Below are 19,476 nucleotides of genomic sequence, written 5' to 3'. Positions count from 1 at the left end.
TGTGTTGGAGAAGGAAATGGCAACCCACTCCAGTGTTCTTGCCTGGAGAATCCCAGGGACAGGGGAGCCTAGTGGGCTGCTGTCTATGGGGTCGCATAGAGTCGGACACGACTGAAGCGACTTAGCAGCAGCAGCAGCAGCAAGGATGTTATTACTAACCAAGAAGATAACTATTCATAATGCATTTTGTTCTTCATACTATTAGTACATGATTAAGGGTTTCCCAGGTAGCACAGTGGTAAAGAATCTGCCTGCCAGTGCAGGAGATGCAAGAGACTTGGGTTCAGTCCTTGGGTTGGGAAGATCCCCTGTAGAAGGAAATGGCAACCCACTCCATTGTTCTTGCCTTGAAAACTTCATGGACAAAGGAGCAAAGAGTTGAACATGACTGAGTGAGCACAGTACATGATTACTAAATCAGGAACTATACAGCCAAACAGGGCTTATGATTTAGAACCAGTCATTTTACTTCTCTGATTATCATTCAGTATATATTTATCGAGTGTATCCTGTGGACCTGGCACTGTGGCAGACAGTAAAAAATATCATATAAGAGGTAGACACTTAAAATAAATATAACAACATGTTGGCAGCTTTTCTGTAATTCTACAGTTGATAATTTGTACCCCAAATAAAAAACAAAAATATTCTAAGTAGCTGACATGCTAAAGTCTTCAAAATTTGGTACTAGAATCCTCTCCATAGGTCTTTATAAAGAAAACAGAATTGGACTTATTATGAAAATCACCACCTTCCCCTCTCCACCTTTTCATCCAGTCATTAGGAGAGCAATGGATTTAGAGAAAGATGGGACTGGAAAAGACTGGAAAAGTCTCAGGCCCCAGTGTTTAGTTCAGCTGATACATGGGTTTTCCATTGGCATAAGATTGTGCAGACAGCAAATGGACTGGTACCTTGCCAGTACCCCACATGAAAGAGCTGTCTCCTGGGAGGAGGAAGGTGCTATGGATGGAGTATTATTTAGGCTGATACAAGAAGGGACGGTAGGAAATCAAAAGTGTGTAGAAAGTGTGTAGAGAAGAAATTTACTGTGTCTTATGATTCAGAAAGCAAGGGAAACATTGACCTCTTTAAGAAATGAATGAATTTCCTAATGACTTGAGTATCAATTGCAAGGCAAAAAAGTGCTAAGAAATATAGAAGGACAGGTAACAGAGGGTTTTCTAAGCCACATAAAGCCTTTAAACTTTGTTAGAGGATGATCAGAAGCCATTAATGGACTTTAAGAGGAGAATTCTAGAATGCAAGTGCTGTTTTAAATCATCCATCTAGCTACTGGGTGGAGGACGGAGATAGGGTGAAAATTTTGGATGATTAATTAGGAGAATAGTGCTGTAATCTAAGAAAGTTTGTGTGAATCCACTGAAGGATTTCTAGGATTTCTTCTTCTAGGAAGAACTAATGTAGGAGACCCAGGACTAAGCTAAGTACTCTGGGTTTACTGTAAACCTAATAGCCAGGACATGGAAGCAACCTAGATGTCCATCAGCAGATGAATGGATAAGAAAGCTGTGGTACATATACACAATGGAGTATTACTCAGCCATTAAAAAGAATACAGTTGAATCAGTTCTAATGAGGTGGATGAAACTGGAGCCTATTATACAGAGTGAAGTAAGCCAGAAGGACAAACACCAATACAGTATACTAACGCATACATATGGAATTTAGAAAGATGGTAACGATAACCCTGTATACGAGACAGCAAAAGAGACACTGATGTATAGAACAGGCTTATGGACTCTGTGGGAGAGGGAGAGGGTGGTAAGATTTGGGAGAATGGCATTGAAACATGTGAAATGTCATGTATGAAACGAGATGCCGGTCCAGGTTCAATGCACGATGCTGGATGCTTGGGACTGGTGCACTGGGACGACCCAGAGGGATGGTATGGGGAGGGAGGAGGGAGGAGGGTTCAGGATGGATTTTCTTTTAAAAAATTAAAAAATATATATATATATACATCCAAAAAAAAAAAAAAAAAACCTCAGTGGTGGATTTCACATGTATGAGTGTGTAAACATATTGACTTAGAATACAGTCATGGATATTGGCCTTTTCTCTTTATGAATGTAAGACCAATGCATGTTTAGATATATTTAAAATGGTATTTTAAATAATAAAGTTACTAATATTGCACAACTCTGCATCGTGTCAGTACCAACCGAAAAAGGGGGACCTCCCTCCCGTAAGTTGTATGACTACTCGGCATCTTACTTACCCTCTGTAATTCAGTCCACCCTATTTAGATTCTCAGTTGCCCAGACTCTCTGAAAGTGGCTGCCTCCCCTAGGTGTCAGAATTCTGAGCCCTGCAATTATAGGTGTCACTTTACTTTGGATAGTTCTGTGCCCAAGCATAGTCTTATCATGAAATCAAAACATTCCTCCCTGCCCTACCCACTGATTTCAAAATTCTGTTCATAAAGCTTTTATCAATCAAGGAATAGCTGCCTTTTTTCTTGTATTGGAATAACACACCATTCTATCTTTATATCAAGAGATAAATGCACAAAGATGGAGAAAGTATTTATTTTTTTCAGTTTCTAGCAGATTATATTAACATTATAAAATGTCTCAATCTAATTTAGCCAAAGGATACTTATGAAGATTTTCAAGGTTTGTTTTTTTTGTTTCCATTTCCACTTCATTTTCATGACATGAAAATATTTCACAGGTCGCTCTCAAGGCCATGACAAAGTTTTTGCAGAGTTAACTGTATCTCTTTTCAGTGTGATAAGAATTTTAAGCATTTACTAAAAAGACAGACGTTTCACAAATTCCATTTCCTTTGCACAATAAATGTAATAAGTGTAAGACATAGATAATCATATTTCTAGCTTAGAGGTCAAGAAACTAAGGTTTATCAAGGTGAATAATTTGAGACCTATGTGTAGAATCCAGATCTAACAGATTTTAAAGCCTATATTCTTTTATTTACACCACTTTGCAATTTTTAAGGTAGCATTCACATGTATGATTGTATTACCAAGTACACTTAGAGGAATATGCGTGGATACTGACGTTTTTGACATTTTTTCCTTTAAGAATGTTTACTAATGCATTTTTTTTTTACTAATGCATTTTTAAATGTAATGAAAATACTATTTTGAATAATCAAGTTACTAATAATCACATGTATTCATTTTGACAATACAAACTATAAAAATGCCCTTTAATTTTTCAGTAAGTACTTACTCTTTACAAAACACTAGATGAGGAATTACGGAAATATAGACATAAATCCCAGGTACTCTGTCCTCAGGTAACTTAAGATACAGTGAAGGAGACAGTCATTCATGGAAGTAATTATTCCAAGCAAAAAGAAATAAATGCATGTGTAACTAGGGTGCTGAAAAACTGAAGAATGAAATCATGAGTAATTCTGACTAAATTGAAGGGTTTCTATAATTCATAAGTTTCAGACACAAACATTAACAAATGCCAGTGAGATAACCTAAAGAATCAAGAAGGGGTAGATGTGGACTGTGTAGAATGTAAAATGAAAAGCCCTGTCTAAAGATGGCAGCATCTATTCGAGTCCAGGCTCCTGGGAGGAAGACTGGCCCAGAGTTCCAAATCATCTGATGTTATAGGATAATTCCCCACATGCAAGTAGTCATGTATAAGCCTCTAGTATTTTATTGTTGGGACATAATTCAATTTATTTTTTGAAAATGTAAGAGTGAGCAAATAACATTTGAAGGAAATATGCAGCCCCCAAATCAATATAGAAGCACTTAGAATTGAAGACTAATTTCATCCAGCTGAGAGAGATTCTATTTCTAGAACCATAGCTTTAGTTGGCATAGAATATGAAGGATTAGATTTTCATACTATATTTTTTTCCATTTTAAAACATGTGAACACACAACCATTTCAAAAACTGGCAGTAGCTCACAATCTAAATCCAAAGCTTTGGAGAACCTCATATTCAAGATGTTGGGAAGTTGGGGTCAGTGTTGAAGAAGGGTATCTGTCCAGTTCATCAGTGAAAGACATGGTAGAGGAGGCAGAAACAAAACTCAAAAAACCTCCCTAGAGTGAACGACCTACTTTCACAATTTTGATATATTATTAAATATCAAGCATCTCAGAAAATAAAAATCATACTGACCTGATGCTTTAGAATGAAACATATATCTTTGTCATCAAATTTTCTAATCAGTTTACAGCTAAAAACAAGGGCAAGAAAACAGTTATAAAATTCTGAATCCGAAAGCAATGTGCATACTTATACAACTTGATGAAATATTATAAATATGAACATGTTTAACTATTTAAAATAGTTATTTTAAAACTACATATATACTTAATTATAAAACAGGTTGGAATTTCAGACTTCTGAACCTTCAGAAAGAACCTACAGTGTGTGATTATAGTGTATGAAATGCACTTTAAATGTCTTGTTACTGTTGCTAAAGAAGATCATTTTTAGCTTTTGTAAAATGCAAAAGCAAAATTAATATTTTTACAAGAATCCTTATTTCGAGTACTGTTAGATATCATAGAATCTAAAAGCTTTAGGATATTTTGACTCCTTCAGTCTTCTCCGTGTGATGATAAGCTGGTTTTGTTACTGAGATCATTTGGTTTATTATTACATTACGATAACTAGTTGAAAATTTTCCATAATGAAATGAAGAGGGTTGTTGAACTCATGTCCTGTGAAATGTGACTTTCAGAACATAGATTATTAAGTAGCATAATACATATTCACTTTTAACTCTACATGAATAAAAATAGTATTAGTAGGGGGTTTTTTTGTTTGTTTGTTTTTGTATTTTTTTAGATTCTAGTATCTTCATTCTGAGAAGGAAAATAAATGCTTAGAAGAGAGGTGGCAGTTCTGAATTTAAAAACTTCGTGTAAAGATAATTTAGCACACCAAAGTGATAAATGGACTGATTGATATTCAGTGTTTTTCCTGAAGTTTAATTTTACTCTTGCTGTATTACAACTTGAAACTATAATTCTCTACTTCTAAGATTTGGTAGCATAAATTAAACTCTGTGATCACCCAGATTGCTTCTTCTGTAGTTAAATCCTGCTGTATTGTGAAAATGACTTATTCATGAAAATCTTCCTTTGTTATCCAAGAGAAAAAAATTGCTACCATCAGTTACACTCCATTTCTGGAGCTGTGAAATCAACTCAGATAAATAGCAAGTAGAAACTTGAGTAAAAAGTGCCTCATAGTTTGGAGAGTATAATTTTGGAAACTTTTGCATCTATTTTAGCAGTTATTTTCCATGTCTCTTGGGATAAAGTGGAAAAAGATGCTTTTCATCTGTGATTTGTAGATTCACTTTTGCCATTGCTTCTGTAAAGAGCTAACAATTTCATGGATTCTAAGCCAGAATGAACAACTGAAAGCATTTTTCCAGGAGTGAAATACACTAAATTTCTCATTCATGGTTGAAGAAAATGGGGGATAGGGTGTGTTAAGCAGTGAGACGTGAAGGACGGCCGGTAGGCCTGCCTGTCACCAAGGCTGATAGCTTGGCGACGGTTGTACATCATCTACCCTTCATTGGCTCATGAAGCCCATCTCAGCTGAAATGCAAACGTGCGGCATGACACATTTATTTTTCATCTTCAGTCCTGATAGTTTTGGGCTTCCTGTGCATCATTAAATTGTTTCATTTCCCTATGTTCACCACAGATGTGCTGCCACCGGTTCCAGGCCAAGGGGATAAAACGGCAACGATGCTCTCAGATGGAGCCATTTATAGCAGCATTGACTTCACGACCAAAACCACTTACAATAGTTCCAGCCAAATAACACAGGCTACCCCATATGCCACGACACAGATATTGCATTCCAGTAGCATACATGAATTGGCTGTCGATCTGCCTGATCCACAGTGGAAAAGCTCAATTCAGCAAAAAACAGACCTGATGGGATTTGGTTATTCTCTACCTGATCAGAACAAAGGTAACAATGGTAAGTCCAGTTCTTACTTCCAGAAGAGTTATTTTCATATCATTTTTGCATGAGATAGACAGTAGTATTTGTTGTTCGGTTTAGTAATTCATCACCAGGTTCACTACCTAAACTAAAAAACTATACTGGCATGTATTCAGTACCTTGCACAGTCCCCGCCACCATCACCACCACCACTGTTGCTATCACCACACAGCAACACCAATTGGTTTCATCCTTTTAGCTCTTTATTCAATAGTGATCAGTAATCCATCTCGACCTCCATTAGGCAGGACAGACAAAACATTCCTCCACCGTCCTACGACATCTGCTTCTGAATTGCTAACTGCATGTTCTGCATGGGCTTGTGCTGTGAACTAATCACATGATGCCACTATGACCTCTGCCCTTTAACCCTTAGCCTTACTTTACATCCCTGACTACCGATTGGCTGAGGGATTGTCTAATAGAATGCCACACAACCAGTCACAGGATTTCAGCACCACCAGCTCTCACAACAGCTCAGAGAGGAGTGGCAGTCTCTCAGGTTGGTCTCATCACAGTAAGGAGAAATATTTGTTTGTCACCAGCATATGACCTGTGTTCCTAACACTCATGAAGAAGTACTGGCTCACAACTCACTGTCAGACATTTATCTCTCAAATGACAGTAGGAGTTTATCCTAATGGAATCAAGTTTTGGGGGTGGAGGAGGGTAAAATTCACCACCAGCCTTTATGTATGAATTGTACAAAGTTGTATTTACTGAAAGATAGTGCCATTTTACTAAATACTAATTGTTAAGGGGCAGATGAGTTTGATCTGCCTTAGACCCTACTTAAGAGTCAAGAGAACTTTGCAATAAAATGGTCACGTAGGAAAATCAGCTCCATGGCATGGACACCATATTCAACTAAAATGCAAATGATTTTGGAAATTGTTCATAATATTAAGAGTCTGGTGATGTGACTTCCTATTTTTGGACAAGTTTTCCAAAATATTGTGTTATCTATTGATGATATTATTTAGAGTAAGATCCTGATACCATGCTAAACAGGAATGTTAATATGGGACACTATTCTTTACATTTAATTTTTAAAAAAAACCCAGTCTTTTATGTTGGTAATTTCTTATGCTGTAAATTTTAATATATATTTAAGATGCATTAGCTGAACTAACAATCCATAATGCAGGCATTAAATAGCACATGTAGGGAAAAACACATTTTACTGGAAAGAAATATGTACCTATCATAATGAATATCAGATCTCTAGGCCCAAGGATCCTCATCTCTAAAATGAGGAGATCCTTGTAGACATTCTAATTTTTACATTGTGTATGACTAATGACTTTCTCTGCTCATTTCTAATTGATACCATGACTTTATTTTCTTTTTTTTATACTATTGATAGTCTATTTGTTTTTATGAAGTTTTTTAACCTCAGTTACTTAGTGAAAGATTATAGTGTATTGAGTGAGATATGTCATAGGTTATGAGATATCAAGGCCATAAATAGTTAACTCTTTTATATCATTAGGGTAACATTTACTAAATGATCTTTCCTTAGAGATAGAACCCTTTCAGTCTGAACATGTTAATATTCCCTCTTCTCTCCAAAATGAGCCATTTGCTCTCCTTACCTATTGGTAGAACTGGATATATTATAGAATCCAGAAAATTTTAAACATCTGTTACAAATTTAAATGGCCTGGTAATATAAACGAATTTTTTTGAATAACCTTAAATGTCATTTGTACTGTCATTTATTTATGATGAGTCCTATAATTGTACTGAATAATTTAAAAATTAATTTATTCTAGGCTTATATCATTCAAAATATGCCAAGTCTCAATCAATATATATATTTTAAAAGTCTATATACTATAAGTCATGGATTGTAAAAGACCTTTTGTGAAACCATCATTAAATATTCTTATATGTTGATTACCATTGAGTCTTAAAAGTTACCTTTTGAGTAATTCTAAGCAGAATATGATTCACAATAGTGCTTACTACATTTTTGAATCCATTAATCTCTTGAGTGACATTTATATATACTAAGATTTATATTATCTACTTCATCTACATTTGAATACAAAATTACTTAAATTGGTGATAGAAAGCTTTCTTTAAGAGACAAGACTGACATGATTGTTCTCTTCTTAGTTTAGTCAAATTGAATTTAACATTAGAGTTCTTTTTATTCTTATAATCATTGATATGTATTCTAAAGCTTACATTTAAGATCAAACTGCCCTATGGATATTGAATCATAAGATTTTCTTAATTTGTGCACAGTGTTGATGAAACCAGTTTAAAATAATCATGGTAATAAACAAAATTGTACATTCCTAAATTGAGTGAATTTCTCACCCTTTGAAGCACTCATATAATAATTTATTCAGTATACAATTTCTTAGCACTCCTCTTAAAAAGACCAACCATTAAAAATATAAAACTCAATTTTTTTCAAAATAATCTCTGTAATCATAATTTTATATATATGCACGAATATATAGCACAATATCAATAGTAATAGGGCTTCCCCAGTGGCTCAGCAGTAAAGAATATGCCTGCAGTGCAGGAGCTTCAGGAAACACAGGTTCAATCCCTGGGTCTGGAAGATTCCACTGGAGGAGGAAAATGGCCACCCACTCCAATATTCTTGCCTGGAGAATCCCATGGACTGAGGAGCCTGACAGGCTACAGTCCATGGGGTTGCAAACAGTCGGACACGACTGAAGCGACTTAGCAGCAGCAGTAGTGCGTGTGTGCTTAGTCACTCAGTCGTGTCCAACTCTTGCAACCCCATAGACTGTAACCTGCCAGGCTCCTCAGTCCCTGGGATTCTCCAGGCAAGATTACTGGAGTGGGTTGCCATTTCCTTCTCCAAGCATCAGTAGTAACAACTAAATAATTTTATATACTAGTATTTTTAAAAGACTAAATTTAATTTGAAAATAAGCTGTTTTCAAATTTTCTTTACATAGAAACCATTCGTTCAGCATAAACAAATGTAAATTCAGATATTTACATTTTCACTTGAAGAGAAACAGGTCAAATATGTCTGCAAGTCATCAAAATATGTGATGACTAAATACATAATGCAGACAGTTCTCACCTTAAAATGCTTGAGGATCTTAGGTTGCAAGTAACAGCAACAAACTGGGTTCACTTAGCTCAAGATGTGGATCTCAGAGAATTTAATTTCCCTAGCTTGTATCATATGGCACTATTATGCTCAGCGCCCACCTCTTACCTCTTTCTAGAGAAGACAAAGCATGCTGATCGATAGTCTTACCAAAAGTACCCACAATGAGAAAGCAGAAATTTCCCCCAAAGAGGGGAAAGTGGACATTGGATGGAGAGCCTCACAAATTCCCTCTGTGAATCAGCTCTGCTTCCCCAGCACATTTTTAAGTCAGTTGTCAGTAAGAGGTGGCAATGGCTTTCTTGACCTTGGAGAAGAATTTCAACAGAGCTGGGTTCAGAGCTGTAGAAATTGTAATTTCCACTAAAGCTGCTGCATTCTAAATTGTTTGTTCTCTTACTATGCGAATATGCACAAATGTAGAAAGAACCTCTATTTTCCCATCTATAAAATGGAGATGTAAAAACTTTCCTATTTGTGTCACTCAGGTCTGGTGGAGATCATATGACAGTTCTAAAAGTGCTAAAAAAGTGAAAAAAAAAAAAGGTCCACATGTACATATATAAGGAATAAGAGGTACACAGGCAAAAACTACCAAGAACACATGCCCACCCTGTTCTTCTAAGTAGTGAGACATAGTTCTGAAAATACCAAGAAAGGTACAATCTTTGCTTATGACTTTGGTGGTTTATCCACCAAATAACAAGGAGGCAAAGGATTAAGGCTCACCTACCTTAAACACAAAAATTACAAACTTTAATCAATCAGGTTGATTATTTTTATCCTAAGCATCAGACTATTTCTGGTATCCTCAATGGGGCTGGAGGTGTGGAATGGCTTTGTAAACAGGCAGACTTTGAGTTTGTACTGAGCTGGAGGAGATGGAAGAGAGTGGTAGTGACTGCCATTTATTGAACATTCTGTACATGGTGAACCCTTTATATGTGTTATCTCTTATAATACTCAAAATAACCCAAACAAGTAGTCACTTTATATCTTTTGTACATGTGTGGAAATTGAGGTGATAACTATTGAGTAACTTATCAAGTAAATGAGAAACTGGTTTCAAGCCCAGAGATTCAACTCTTCTTCTCAAACTAGAAGTTACCTGCTCTCCTTTCTCTTAATACTTTCTCTGCCAAAGATAAAAAGTGAAAGGAAGGGTGGAAGCACTTAGTTTTCAGAGATGCTCTTTTCTGTGTGTGTATATGTGCACATGACCTAGAAAACAGATACAATTTCATATTTAGCAATAGGGTATATATCTAGTTTACAGTTTCATCGCTTTCTGGCATTCAAAGTTATTTTAAATTCCATAATTTTCTGAATTGGCTGATGCTGGTTACTTGATAGAAGAATGGAGTTGAGGCAAATTTCTAGTGATATCTCTCTTGTTAGGTAGTCCTGCTATGAATATTTGATACTCATAACTTTTAGTTCCAGAAAGATATAGTTCAAGGGGTCAATACCATTTTTTTTTTTTAATATAGCCATTGACTGCCATAGGAATGACAGAAGTTACCTACATTCCCCTAAAGTATCTTTTGCTCAAGCAGTACACATTTCTGCATCCAGCTGTGGTCCATTTAGGAAGAAACTTGATGTACTTAATTTGGAGCAGTAAAAAGTACTTCATTGAACAAATGAAAAACTTTGTTTTCATTTGGTAATCTGGTAAACTCTGGTAATCCCAGATATGGCTCATATGCTGCCAAGTTACTTTCTGCTCATATTTTGTGCATGAATTCATTTGTATTACAATAATACTGAAGTTGATTACTGTATTTCCATTAATTTTCCCCATATTTGGTATTTCAAAATATGTTAGACATCTGGGAACCACTCACTATATGCAAAAAATAATTGTGCCCTTCATTAGTTAAAATTTATATAAAACATATCATTGTGAAAGATTTACAAGTATCCTCCAGATTGTTGTTGATTGATTTTTATAAGTTACTTTTGAGAGAAAACTGTTACTCTCCTGGATTAATTAAATTGAGTAAATTCTAATGGAAAAGTTTAGCCTGTATCCTTAGACACTGCATTTTTCCACTGAGACAGATTATGCAAAAGAGCATTATAAACGCACTAAAATCTGACATTTTAAAGAATTTGTTACGGCCCATTATTTCGTCTAACAATGAAAACGTGGAGGCAGCAAATGTGAATAAATCAATCCATGTGCTTTTACCACTGCATCCATGTTTTTTTGTGTATTCAGCTCTGCAACTAATGCATTGTGAAAGAAACAATATCATTTTGAGTGATTTATAAAAATGTTTTCCTGATCATATCATTTCATTGTTTATAGCTTTTAACAACTGTAACATACTGATTCTGGTGTTTTGAAAACAGAAATACATCTTCCCATCTGATGTACTCCATTTCTTCTGATATTCGGTATGTCTGAATAAATATATTATTACTTTCAGGTGGGAAAGGTGGAAAAAAGAAGAAAAATAAAAACTCTTCTAAACCACAGAAAAACAATGGATCGACCTGGGCCAATGTTCCACTACCTCCTCCCCCAGTCCAGCCTCTTCCGGGTACAGAGCTGGAACACTATGCAGTGGAACAGCAAGAAAATGGGTAAAAATGTTTCATCTACCAACAAAATGACCAGGGCTATACTGCTGTCTCTTTTATGCATTTTTGTCTTGATGCTGTGTTCTCTTACTGTTTCCCTGCCCCCTGCCAGCCTTTCCTTGTCCCCTCCCCTTTTATTGTTTGCTGCGTCTATATATTTTTAGCTGATAGATACAACACGGCACGTATTGAGGACCTCGAATCCTTGGCCGTCAAGTGCCTTAGATTGTCTGCAATCATGATAATGCAGCCTCCATTTATAATATTGCTTGTTAGTTTGAAAGCAAGTAACCCAGAGCTCTGTGAACTAAAGAGGCACTCCTGAGAAGGGCTGAAAAGGAAATTAAAATAACCTTCTTCATCATCCCTCGCATTTCTCTAATGACTTGATGTCTGGCCATAGCAGGGTGCCCACTGTTGAGCTCCATCACAATGGGATAATTGTAGGGATCTGGCCAGTGTGTAGAACTTTAATCATCAGCTTTGATGGGAATTTAGGAGTCTGAACAATAAGAGAGGTTCAAGTCAATGCACACTCTGTAACAAACCTTTTTTGAGATAGAAAATTTCCTTTAAGGGTCTTTAAATGTGACCAGTGTCCTTATTCTTTCCCAGACATCTCACAAGTGTTAGTTTGTTTTCCTCTGTTGAAGTGTTAATTGATTTTAAGGTAGAAAAATGTTGATTCTCTTTACTACTTCTAAGTGCTCTGTCTTCCTCACAGGTCCTAGGTCACCCATTGCTTTTGACTGAAACTGCAAAGTGTAGAATAGAGGCAGTTTTTTCCAAGTGTTCCTTTATTTAGAAGTACTTAGGCATTAAAATATCTGTTTATTTAAACAATGATTTTATTTCCTCTCTTGTTTTGCTTAAAGATCTTGTGCACATGCTTGTAATTTTTTTCTCCATCTCCTTTTCTTTTTATACTCTACTGTTGTCTTTGAGGTTTCCAGATTAATTTTCCTAACTAGAAATTTTTCTATCACATTTGCTTCCTAAAGAAGATTCCATTTGCCTTTTTTTCAGTTACATAATATATATATATGCATTATATACACAGATAGATGGACATGCATATTTATATATATACATAAGCTTTGTTGTTGTTTTTTAGCGTCTAAGTCTTATCCAACTGTTACTTGTGACCCCCATGAACTGTAGCCCATGAGGCTTCTCTGTCCATGGGATTTCCCAGACAAGAGTCCTGGAGTACGTTGACATTTCCTTCTTCAAGGCATCTTCCTGACCCAGGGATGGAACCCGCATTCCTACATGGACAGGTGGATTCTTTACCATTGAGCCACCAGGGAAGCCCATACATAATCATACCTCCATATTTTTTCTCTGTATCTTTCTTTCCCTCCAAAAGGCTTCATTTGCTTCCATGAGATTACAATTCCCATATAAGAGCATATCATTTTTATTTTATTTGTTTTTAAAAGTTCACATCTGAAATAGGAAGTTAAAAGCATACCCTTTTCTCTGACTATTTTAAGAATAAAACATTGTACATAATTTTATGTAACATATATCAATAACAAATTATGTTAGTGTCACACAATTCCTGGACAGGAGAGCAGGAAACAGAGATGTGCATTTTACAAGAAAATATTATTACAGGACTTATAAATATGCATTTTAAAGGCTGTAGTTAGAAAATAATAAAATTGAACTTATAAACTGAGGAGAGAAAAGTAATGCTGTTAAACATTTATAAAGTCTTGAACTCAGATAAAATAAAACTTGTAAGTAATTTGGTATCTTAATTAGTATATTTGAGATGACTTTGTCCATTTCTTGTTATATTATTTACAGTTTTGTATTTTCTGATGTGAAACTCTTATAATACTGAAAAAATATTTTTGAATAGTTTCTATATTTATACTCTGTTATTCATGATATTAACATTAAATAATTTACAGAAGAGCTTTTATGGACTTTTTTATATGTCTTGATTTGACTTATGCAGATTTAAAGTTTTCTTGAAATACAAACAACAAAAACTTTAGAAGTCACCTTTCTGTTTTTAATCACTTTTATTTCTGACAATAAAAAGGATTCAGCAGTTGTACTTCTTATGTTGCTATGTAGATTTTGTTTTATTGTTTTAATATCTCATAATAGAGAACTTACGCAACACACATTTTTTTTTCAAATATATAAGAACTATTAAGCCCAGTGCCAGGAAGGAAAGCAGAAGAGATGAAAGAAACAAAAACACTTGCAGTGAGGTGGATGAACCTAAAGCCTCTTGTACAAAGTGAAGTAAGTCAGAAAGAGAAGAACAGATACAATACATTAAAGCATATGTATGGAATCTAGAAAAATGGTACTGATGAGCCTGGTAGAGAATGCACTTGTGGACACAGTAGGGGAAGATGAGGGTGGGACGAATTGAGAAAGTAGCTCTGACATGTATACACTATCACGTGTGAAATAGTTAATGGGAAGTTGCTAAATAACACAGGGAGCCCAGCCTGGCACTCTGTGATGACCTAGCGGGGTCATAGATAATTATGACTGCTTCACATTGTTGTATAGCAAAAACCAACAGAAAATTGTAAAGCAATTTTCTAGCCATTTAAAAATAAATAAAAAGGAATATGAAAGAAAAGAAACAAAAAACACAATTAATAAGGAGGATCTGATCCCTGATTCAGGAAACTCAAAGTAGTGGGAGGTAGAAACCAAAAATTACACACAGACAATTTTGTATGGGAAGCCCTAGCTAAGCACATGTACGAAATAATAACTTGCGTACAAAAAGGAATAATCATGTATGCCAAATAAGGCTGGGGCAAGCCTGTGGAAGCTCAGTTTCAAGATGAACCTTGAATCATTTATTCACAAATAATAGTACCCAGAGTTGGGTGGCTGTTGGATGCCAGGCTGTTAGCCAGAGGCAGAAAGGATAAAGACAGTGAGTAGTAGTCCCTAACACAGGTGCTTCCCTGGTGGCTCAGTGGTAAAGAATCTGCCTGCCAAGAAGGAGACATGGGTTCAATCCCGGGTTTGGGAAGACCCCCTGGAGAAGGAAATGGCAACCCATTCCAATATTCTTGTGGAGAATCCCATAGACAGAAGAATTTGACAGAGTACAGTCCACGGGATTGAAAAGAGGCACGACTTAGCGCCTAAACAACAACAACAAAGTCCCTAACATAAAGTAGTCTCCACACCAGAATTGATTGCTAACCAATGGCTACAACAAAATGTTACTAATTAGCTGTGCAGGTGGAGCCAAAGGCAAAAAGTAGAAATAAAAGATGAGGGGAAGAAAAGCAATAGTCCCATTAGTTTTCCTTTAGTATTTCTCCAACTCCTCCTTGGCAATCCAACCCTATTCTAGTTAAGGTTACCTCCCTTTCCTTTATTTTGCATTATTAAATAAGCTTCTCTATTGTAATCCTCATCACATTGCATTCTAATTGCTTGTCTATATCTTTCTGCAGTTGGTAGCTATTGTATGAGGTTTGTTGAGTGTGAAACAAATGCACAGAGTAGAAGATAATCTGAGAAGCTGACATGAGGCCAGGTGTGAAGTCTTGCATGTCTTACAGGAATTCTGATCTTTGGATATAGAAGATGGATTGGAGGACATGAGGCCAAGGCAGGTAGAGAATGTAGGGGATATTGCAGCAGAATAGAAAATACCATGAAAATGATAAGGAAATAAGTCATTGGCAGCAGGATGGAGAGAGAGGGATACATTTTGGAAATATATCTAGCCCAGGATAATCACAATCTTGAGAAGATTGTCTCTTGCTTTATTACAGTGTTTAATTTTGTTTCTAAGAGCTTAGATATCATCAGTTTTCCTTCTTTCTTTCTTCCTCTTTTTCTCTCTTTTTTGCTGTGCAGGTCTTGGTTGCTCTGCGCAGACTCTCTAGCTGCGGCAAGTGAGGGCTACTTTTTGTTCCAGTGCACACGCTCCTCAGAGAGGTGGCTTCTCTTGTTGGGGAACGTAGTCTGCAAGTGCGTGGGCTTCAGTAGTTGCCCCTCCTGAACTCCAGAGTTCAGGCTCGGTAGTTGTGGCGCATGGGCTTAGTTGCTCTGTGGCACATGGGTGGGATCTTCCTGGACCAGGGGTCTAACCTCTGGCCCCTGCACTGGCAGCTGGTTTCTTATCCACTGCGCCACCAGGGAAATCTAGATAGCATCAATTTTCTTTCTAAGGCTTTCTTGAGCCATTTTCCCTCCACAATATTAAATATCAGAAGTTATCAAATCACTGCCCAAATAGAAAATAATTGGTTAATTCAATACTATATCAACAGTGGTAAATGTTCTCTCTCATCAATATGCCTCTCTCAGCTAGGCAAAATGTATCAAAACATAATTATTCTTAGCTATAAATATAATGTATTTTAATGCAATCATGGGATAGTAGGAAGAATTCTATAGTAATTCAGTAGAAAACTGATGCTTTGTTTTGCTACAGCAATCAGAAATTGGCAGGCTTTTCTAGGTGGTGAACTTTATTGTATTTTTATTAGTAATTTGGTGTTTGTATCTGGCCTTTTCACAAGTTAGTTCACATGCAACATTGATTTGTTGTCATCCTGCTCATTATTCACCAGGCAAGACAGATAATATGATGCCTCATATTTCACTGACAGTAAGTCAAAGAACAAAAGCTTATCTAGGAAAGGTTGGCCAAAAGACCTTTGGATTGGCATTAGAATCATTTGCACAGTCTTTTTATCTTATTGCAAGAAAAAGTTGAATTTCCATCACTCAAGTAAGATACTCATCTATGAATGTGAAAGAAACCCTAAAAACAGAGCTAAAAATGTTTGGATTTCATAAACATTCATAGAGTCATCTGTTACTTTCTTGTTCTTCTTCAGAAACCACAGGAAACCTAAGTATCAGTTGTTCTGGAAGGAGATAAGACATGAATACCTCAGAGGTGATACCTAGTTCTCCCTGTTGTATGATTTGCACCGTGTTCCAAATTTCTTTCATCTGTTCTCTCGTGTTTTTCACCTAGACTTTCTTGTATTCCCCATCCCTCTCTATTTTCCACTTCTTGCACAAAGAACCAGGATGAATCCCTGCTTTTTTCTTAGTTTTGCTTATGTTTCACAGGGGGACAGAATTTGCTCACTCCTGGTCTATTAATAGAATATCTTTGTAGAAAAGACTTGGAACAACTGATGGTAAATGCTCATTCTAGTTAAATAGAATAGTAATTAGAATATTTTTAGTCCTTTATGCATTATGTAATATAATTATCAGATCAGATCAGATCAGTCGCTCAGTCGTGTCCTACTCTTTGCAACCCCATGAATTGCAGCACGCCAGGCCTCCCTGTCCATCACCAACTCCCGGAGTTCACTCAGACTCACGTCCATCAAGTCAGTGATGCCATCCAGCCATCTCATTCTCTGTCATCCCCTTCTCCTCCTGCCCCCAATCCCTCCCAGCATCAGAGTCTTTTCCAACGAGTCGACTCTTCGCATGAGGTGGCCAAAGTACTGGAGTTTCAGCTTTAGCATCATTCCTTCCAAAGAAATCCCAGGGCTGATCTCCTTCAGAATGGACTGGTTGGATCTCCTTGCAGTCCAAGGGACTCGCAAGAGTGTTCTCCAACACCACAGTTCAAAAGCATCAGTTCTTCAGCACTCAGCCTTCTTCACAGTCCAACTCTCACATCCATACATGACCACAGGAAAAACTATAGCCTTGACTAGACGAACCTTTGTTGGCAAAGTAATGTCTCTGATTTTGAATACGCTATCTAGGTTGGTCATAACTTTCCTTCCAAGGAGTAAGCGTCTTTTAATTTCGTGGCTGCAGTCACCATCTGCAGTGATTTTGGAGCCCAGAAAAATAAAGTCTGATACTGTTTCCACTGTTTCCCCATCTATTTCCCATGAAGTGGTGGGACCTGATGCCATTATCTTCGTTTTCTGAATGTTGAGCTTTAAGCCAACTTTTTCACTCTCCTCTTTCACTTTCATCAAGAGGCTTTTTAGTTCCTCTTCACTTTCTGCCATAAGGATGGTGTCATCGGCATATCTGAGGTTATTGATATTTCTCCAGGCAATCTTGATTCCAGCTTGTGTTTCTTCCAGCCCAGCGTTTCTCATGATGTACTCTGCATATAAGTTAAATAAGCAGGGTGACAATATACAGCCTTGACGAACTCCTTTTCCTATTTGGAACCAGTCTGTTGTTCCATGTCCAGTTCTAACTGTTGCTTCCTGACCTGCATACAAATTTCTCAAGAGGCAGATCAGGTGGTCTGGTATTCCCATCTCTTTCAGAGTTTTCCACAGTTTATTGTGATCCACACAGTCAAAGGCTTTGGCATAGTCAATAAAACAGAAATAGATGTCTTTCTGGAACTCTCTTGCTTTTTCTATGATCCAGCGGATGTTGGCAATTTGATCCCTGGTTCCTCTGCCTTTTCTAAAACCAGCTTGAACATCAGGAAGTTCACGGTTCACATACTGCTGAAGCCTGGCTTAGAGAATTTTGAGCATTACTTTATTAGCGTGTGAGATGAGTGCAATTGTGCAGTAGTTTGAGCATTCTTTGGCATTGCCTTTCTTTGGGATTGGAATGAAAACTGACCTTTTCCAGTCCTGTGGCCACTGCTCAGTTTTCCAAATTTGCTGGCATATTGAGTGCAGCACTTTCACAGCATCATCTTTCAGGATTTGGAATAGCTCAACTGGAATTCCATCACCTCCACTAGCTTTGTTCGTATAATGATAAAAATCACATTTCTATGGTTAGGCTCTCCTTTGCTTAATGGTATTTGAATAATAGTAACTGAGTGGAGAAGAACTAAGTGCAATTTTTTCTGTGCTATCTGAATACATTATATATAATTATACACACACACATATTCCTTCTCATATATTATATATGTATATTCACTGCATATATGTGTTCCCTTTAAATTATTGGAAGGATGGCTTACTACTTATGAAGAAGGGAAATTTTAAGAGATACTTGACTACTTCCATTTGAAAGATTGAATATAGCAACGAAAGTCCATGTACTAGTTTATAGAATGAAATTGTACTATTTTGTAACACGATTTATGGAATAAATTTATTTATAACTACTAATGAAATATAACAGGATGCACATTCCCTACTGAAAGTGGGCAGTTTTTAAAAAATTAGGTTTCTTATACGTTTTTGTTTGAATTAATAATATAATATTTCATTCAGTTCAGTTCAGTCACTCAGTCATGTCCGACTCTTTGCGACCCCATGGACTGCAGCACGCCAGGCTTCCCTGTCCATCACAACTCCCGGGCCTACTCAAACTTATGTCCATCGCAGTGGTGATGCCATCCAACCATCTCATCCTCTGTGGTCCCCTTCTCCTCCTGCCTGCAATCTTTCCCAGCATCAGGGTATTTTCCAATGAGTCGGTTCTTCACATCAGGTGGCCAAAGTATTGGAGTTTCAGCTTTAGCATCAGTCCTTCCAATGAATATTCAGGACTGATTTCCTTTAGGATGGACTGGTTGGATCTCCTTGCAGTCCAAGGGACTCTCAAGAGTCTTCTCTAACACCACAGTTGGAAAGCATCAATTCTTCAGCCCTCAGCTTTCTTTATAGTCCAATTCTCACATCCATACATGACTACTGGAAAAACCATAGCTTTGACTAGATGGACCTTTTTAATGTAATGTAATTACCTAAGTAATGTCTCTGCTTTTTAATCTGCTGTCTAGGTTGGTCATAGCTTTTCTTCCAGGGAGCAGGTGTCTTTTAATTTCATGGCTGCAGTCACCATCTGCAATGATTTTGGAGCCCTGCTTT

The 19,476-nt window shown here is 36.8% G+C and overlaps 1 protein-coding gene across 1 annotated transcript in view; it reads left to right on the top strand.

Annotated features, from left to right (window-relative positions):
• Positions 1–19,476, top strand: part of ROBO2 (roundabout, axon guidance receptor, homolog 2 (Drosophila)) — a 657,579-nt gene that overhangs the window by 603,599 nt on the left and 34,504 nt on the right. Inside the window, exons 21-22 of the mRNA XM_010844340.1 lie at positions 5,686–5,967; positions 11,533–11,689. Coding sequence (XP_010842642.1) covers positions 5,686–5,967; positions 11,533–11,689 — 439 coding nt within the window. The remainder of the gene's footprint in view (positions 1–5,685; positions 5,968–11,532; positions 11,690–19,476) is intronic.

This window comes from Bison bison, unplaced genomic scaffold, assembly GCF_000754665.1.
Source record: "Bison bison bison isolate TAMUID 2011002044 unplaced genomic scaffold, Bison_UMD1.0 scf7180017864200, whole genome shotgun sequence".
Lineage (NCBI taxonomy): Eukaryota > Metazoa > Chordata > Mammalia > Artiodactyla > Bovidae > Bison > Bison bison.
Note: the sequence above shows the minus strand (reverse complement) of the source record. Positions and strands in the feature narration are given on the sequence as shown.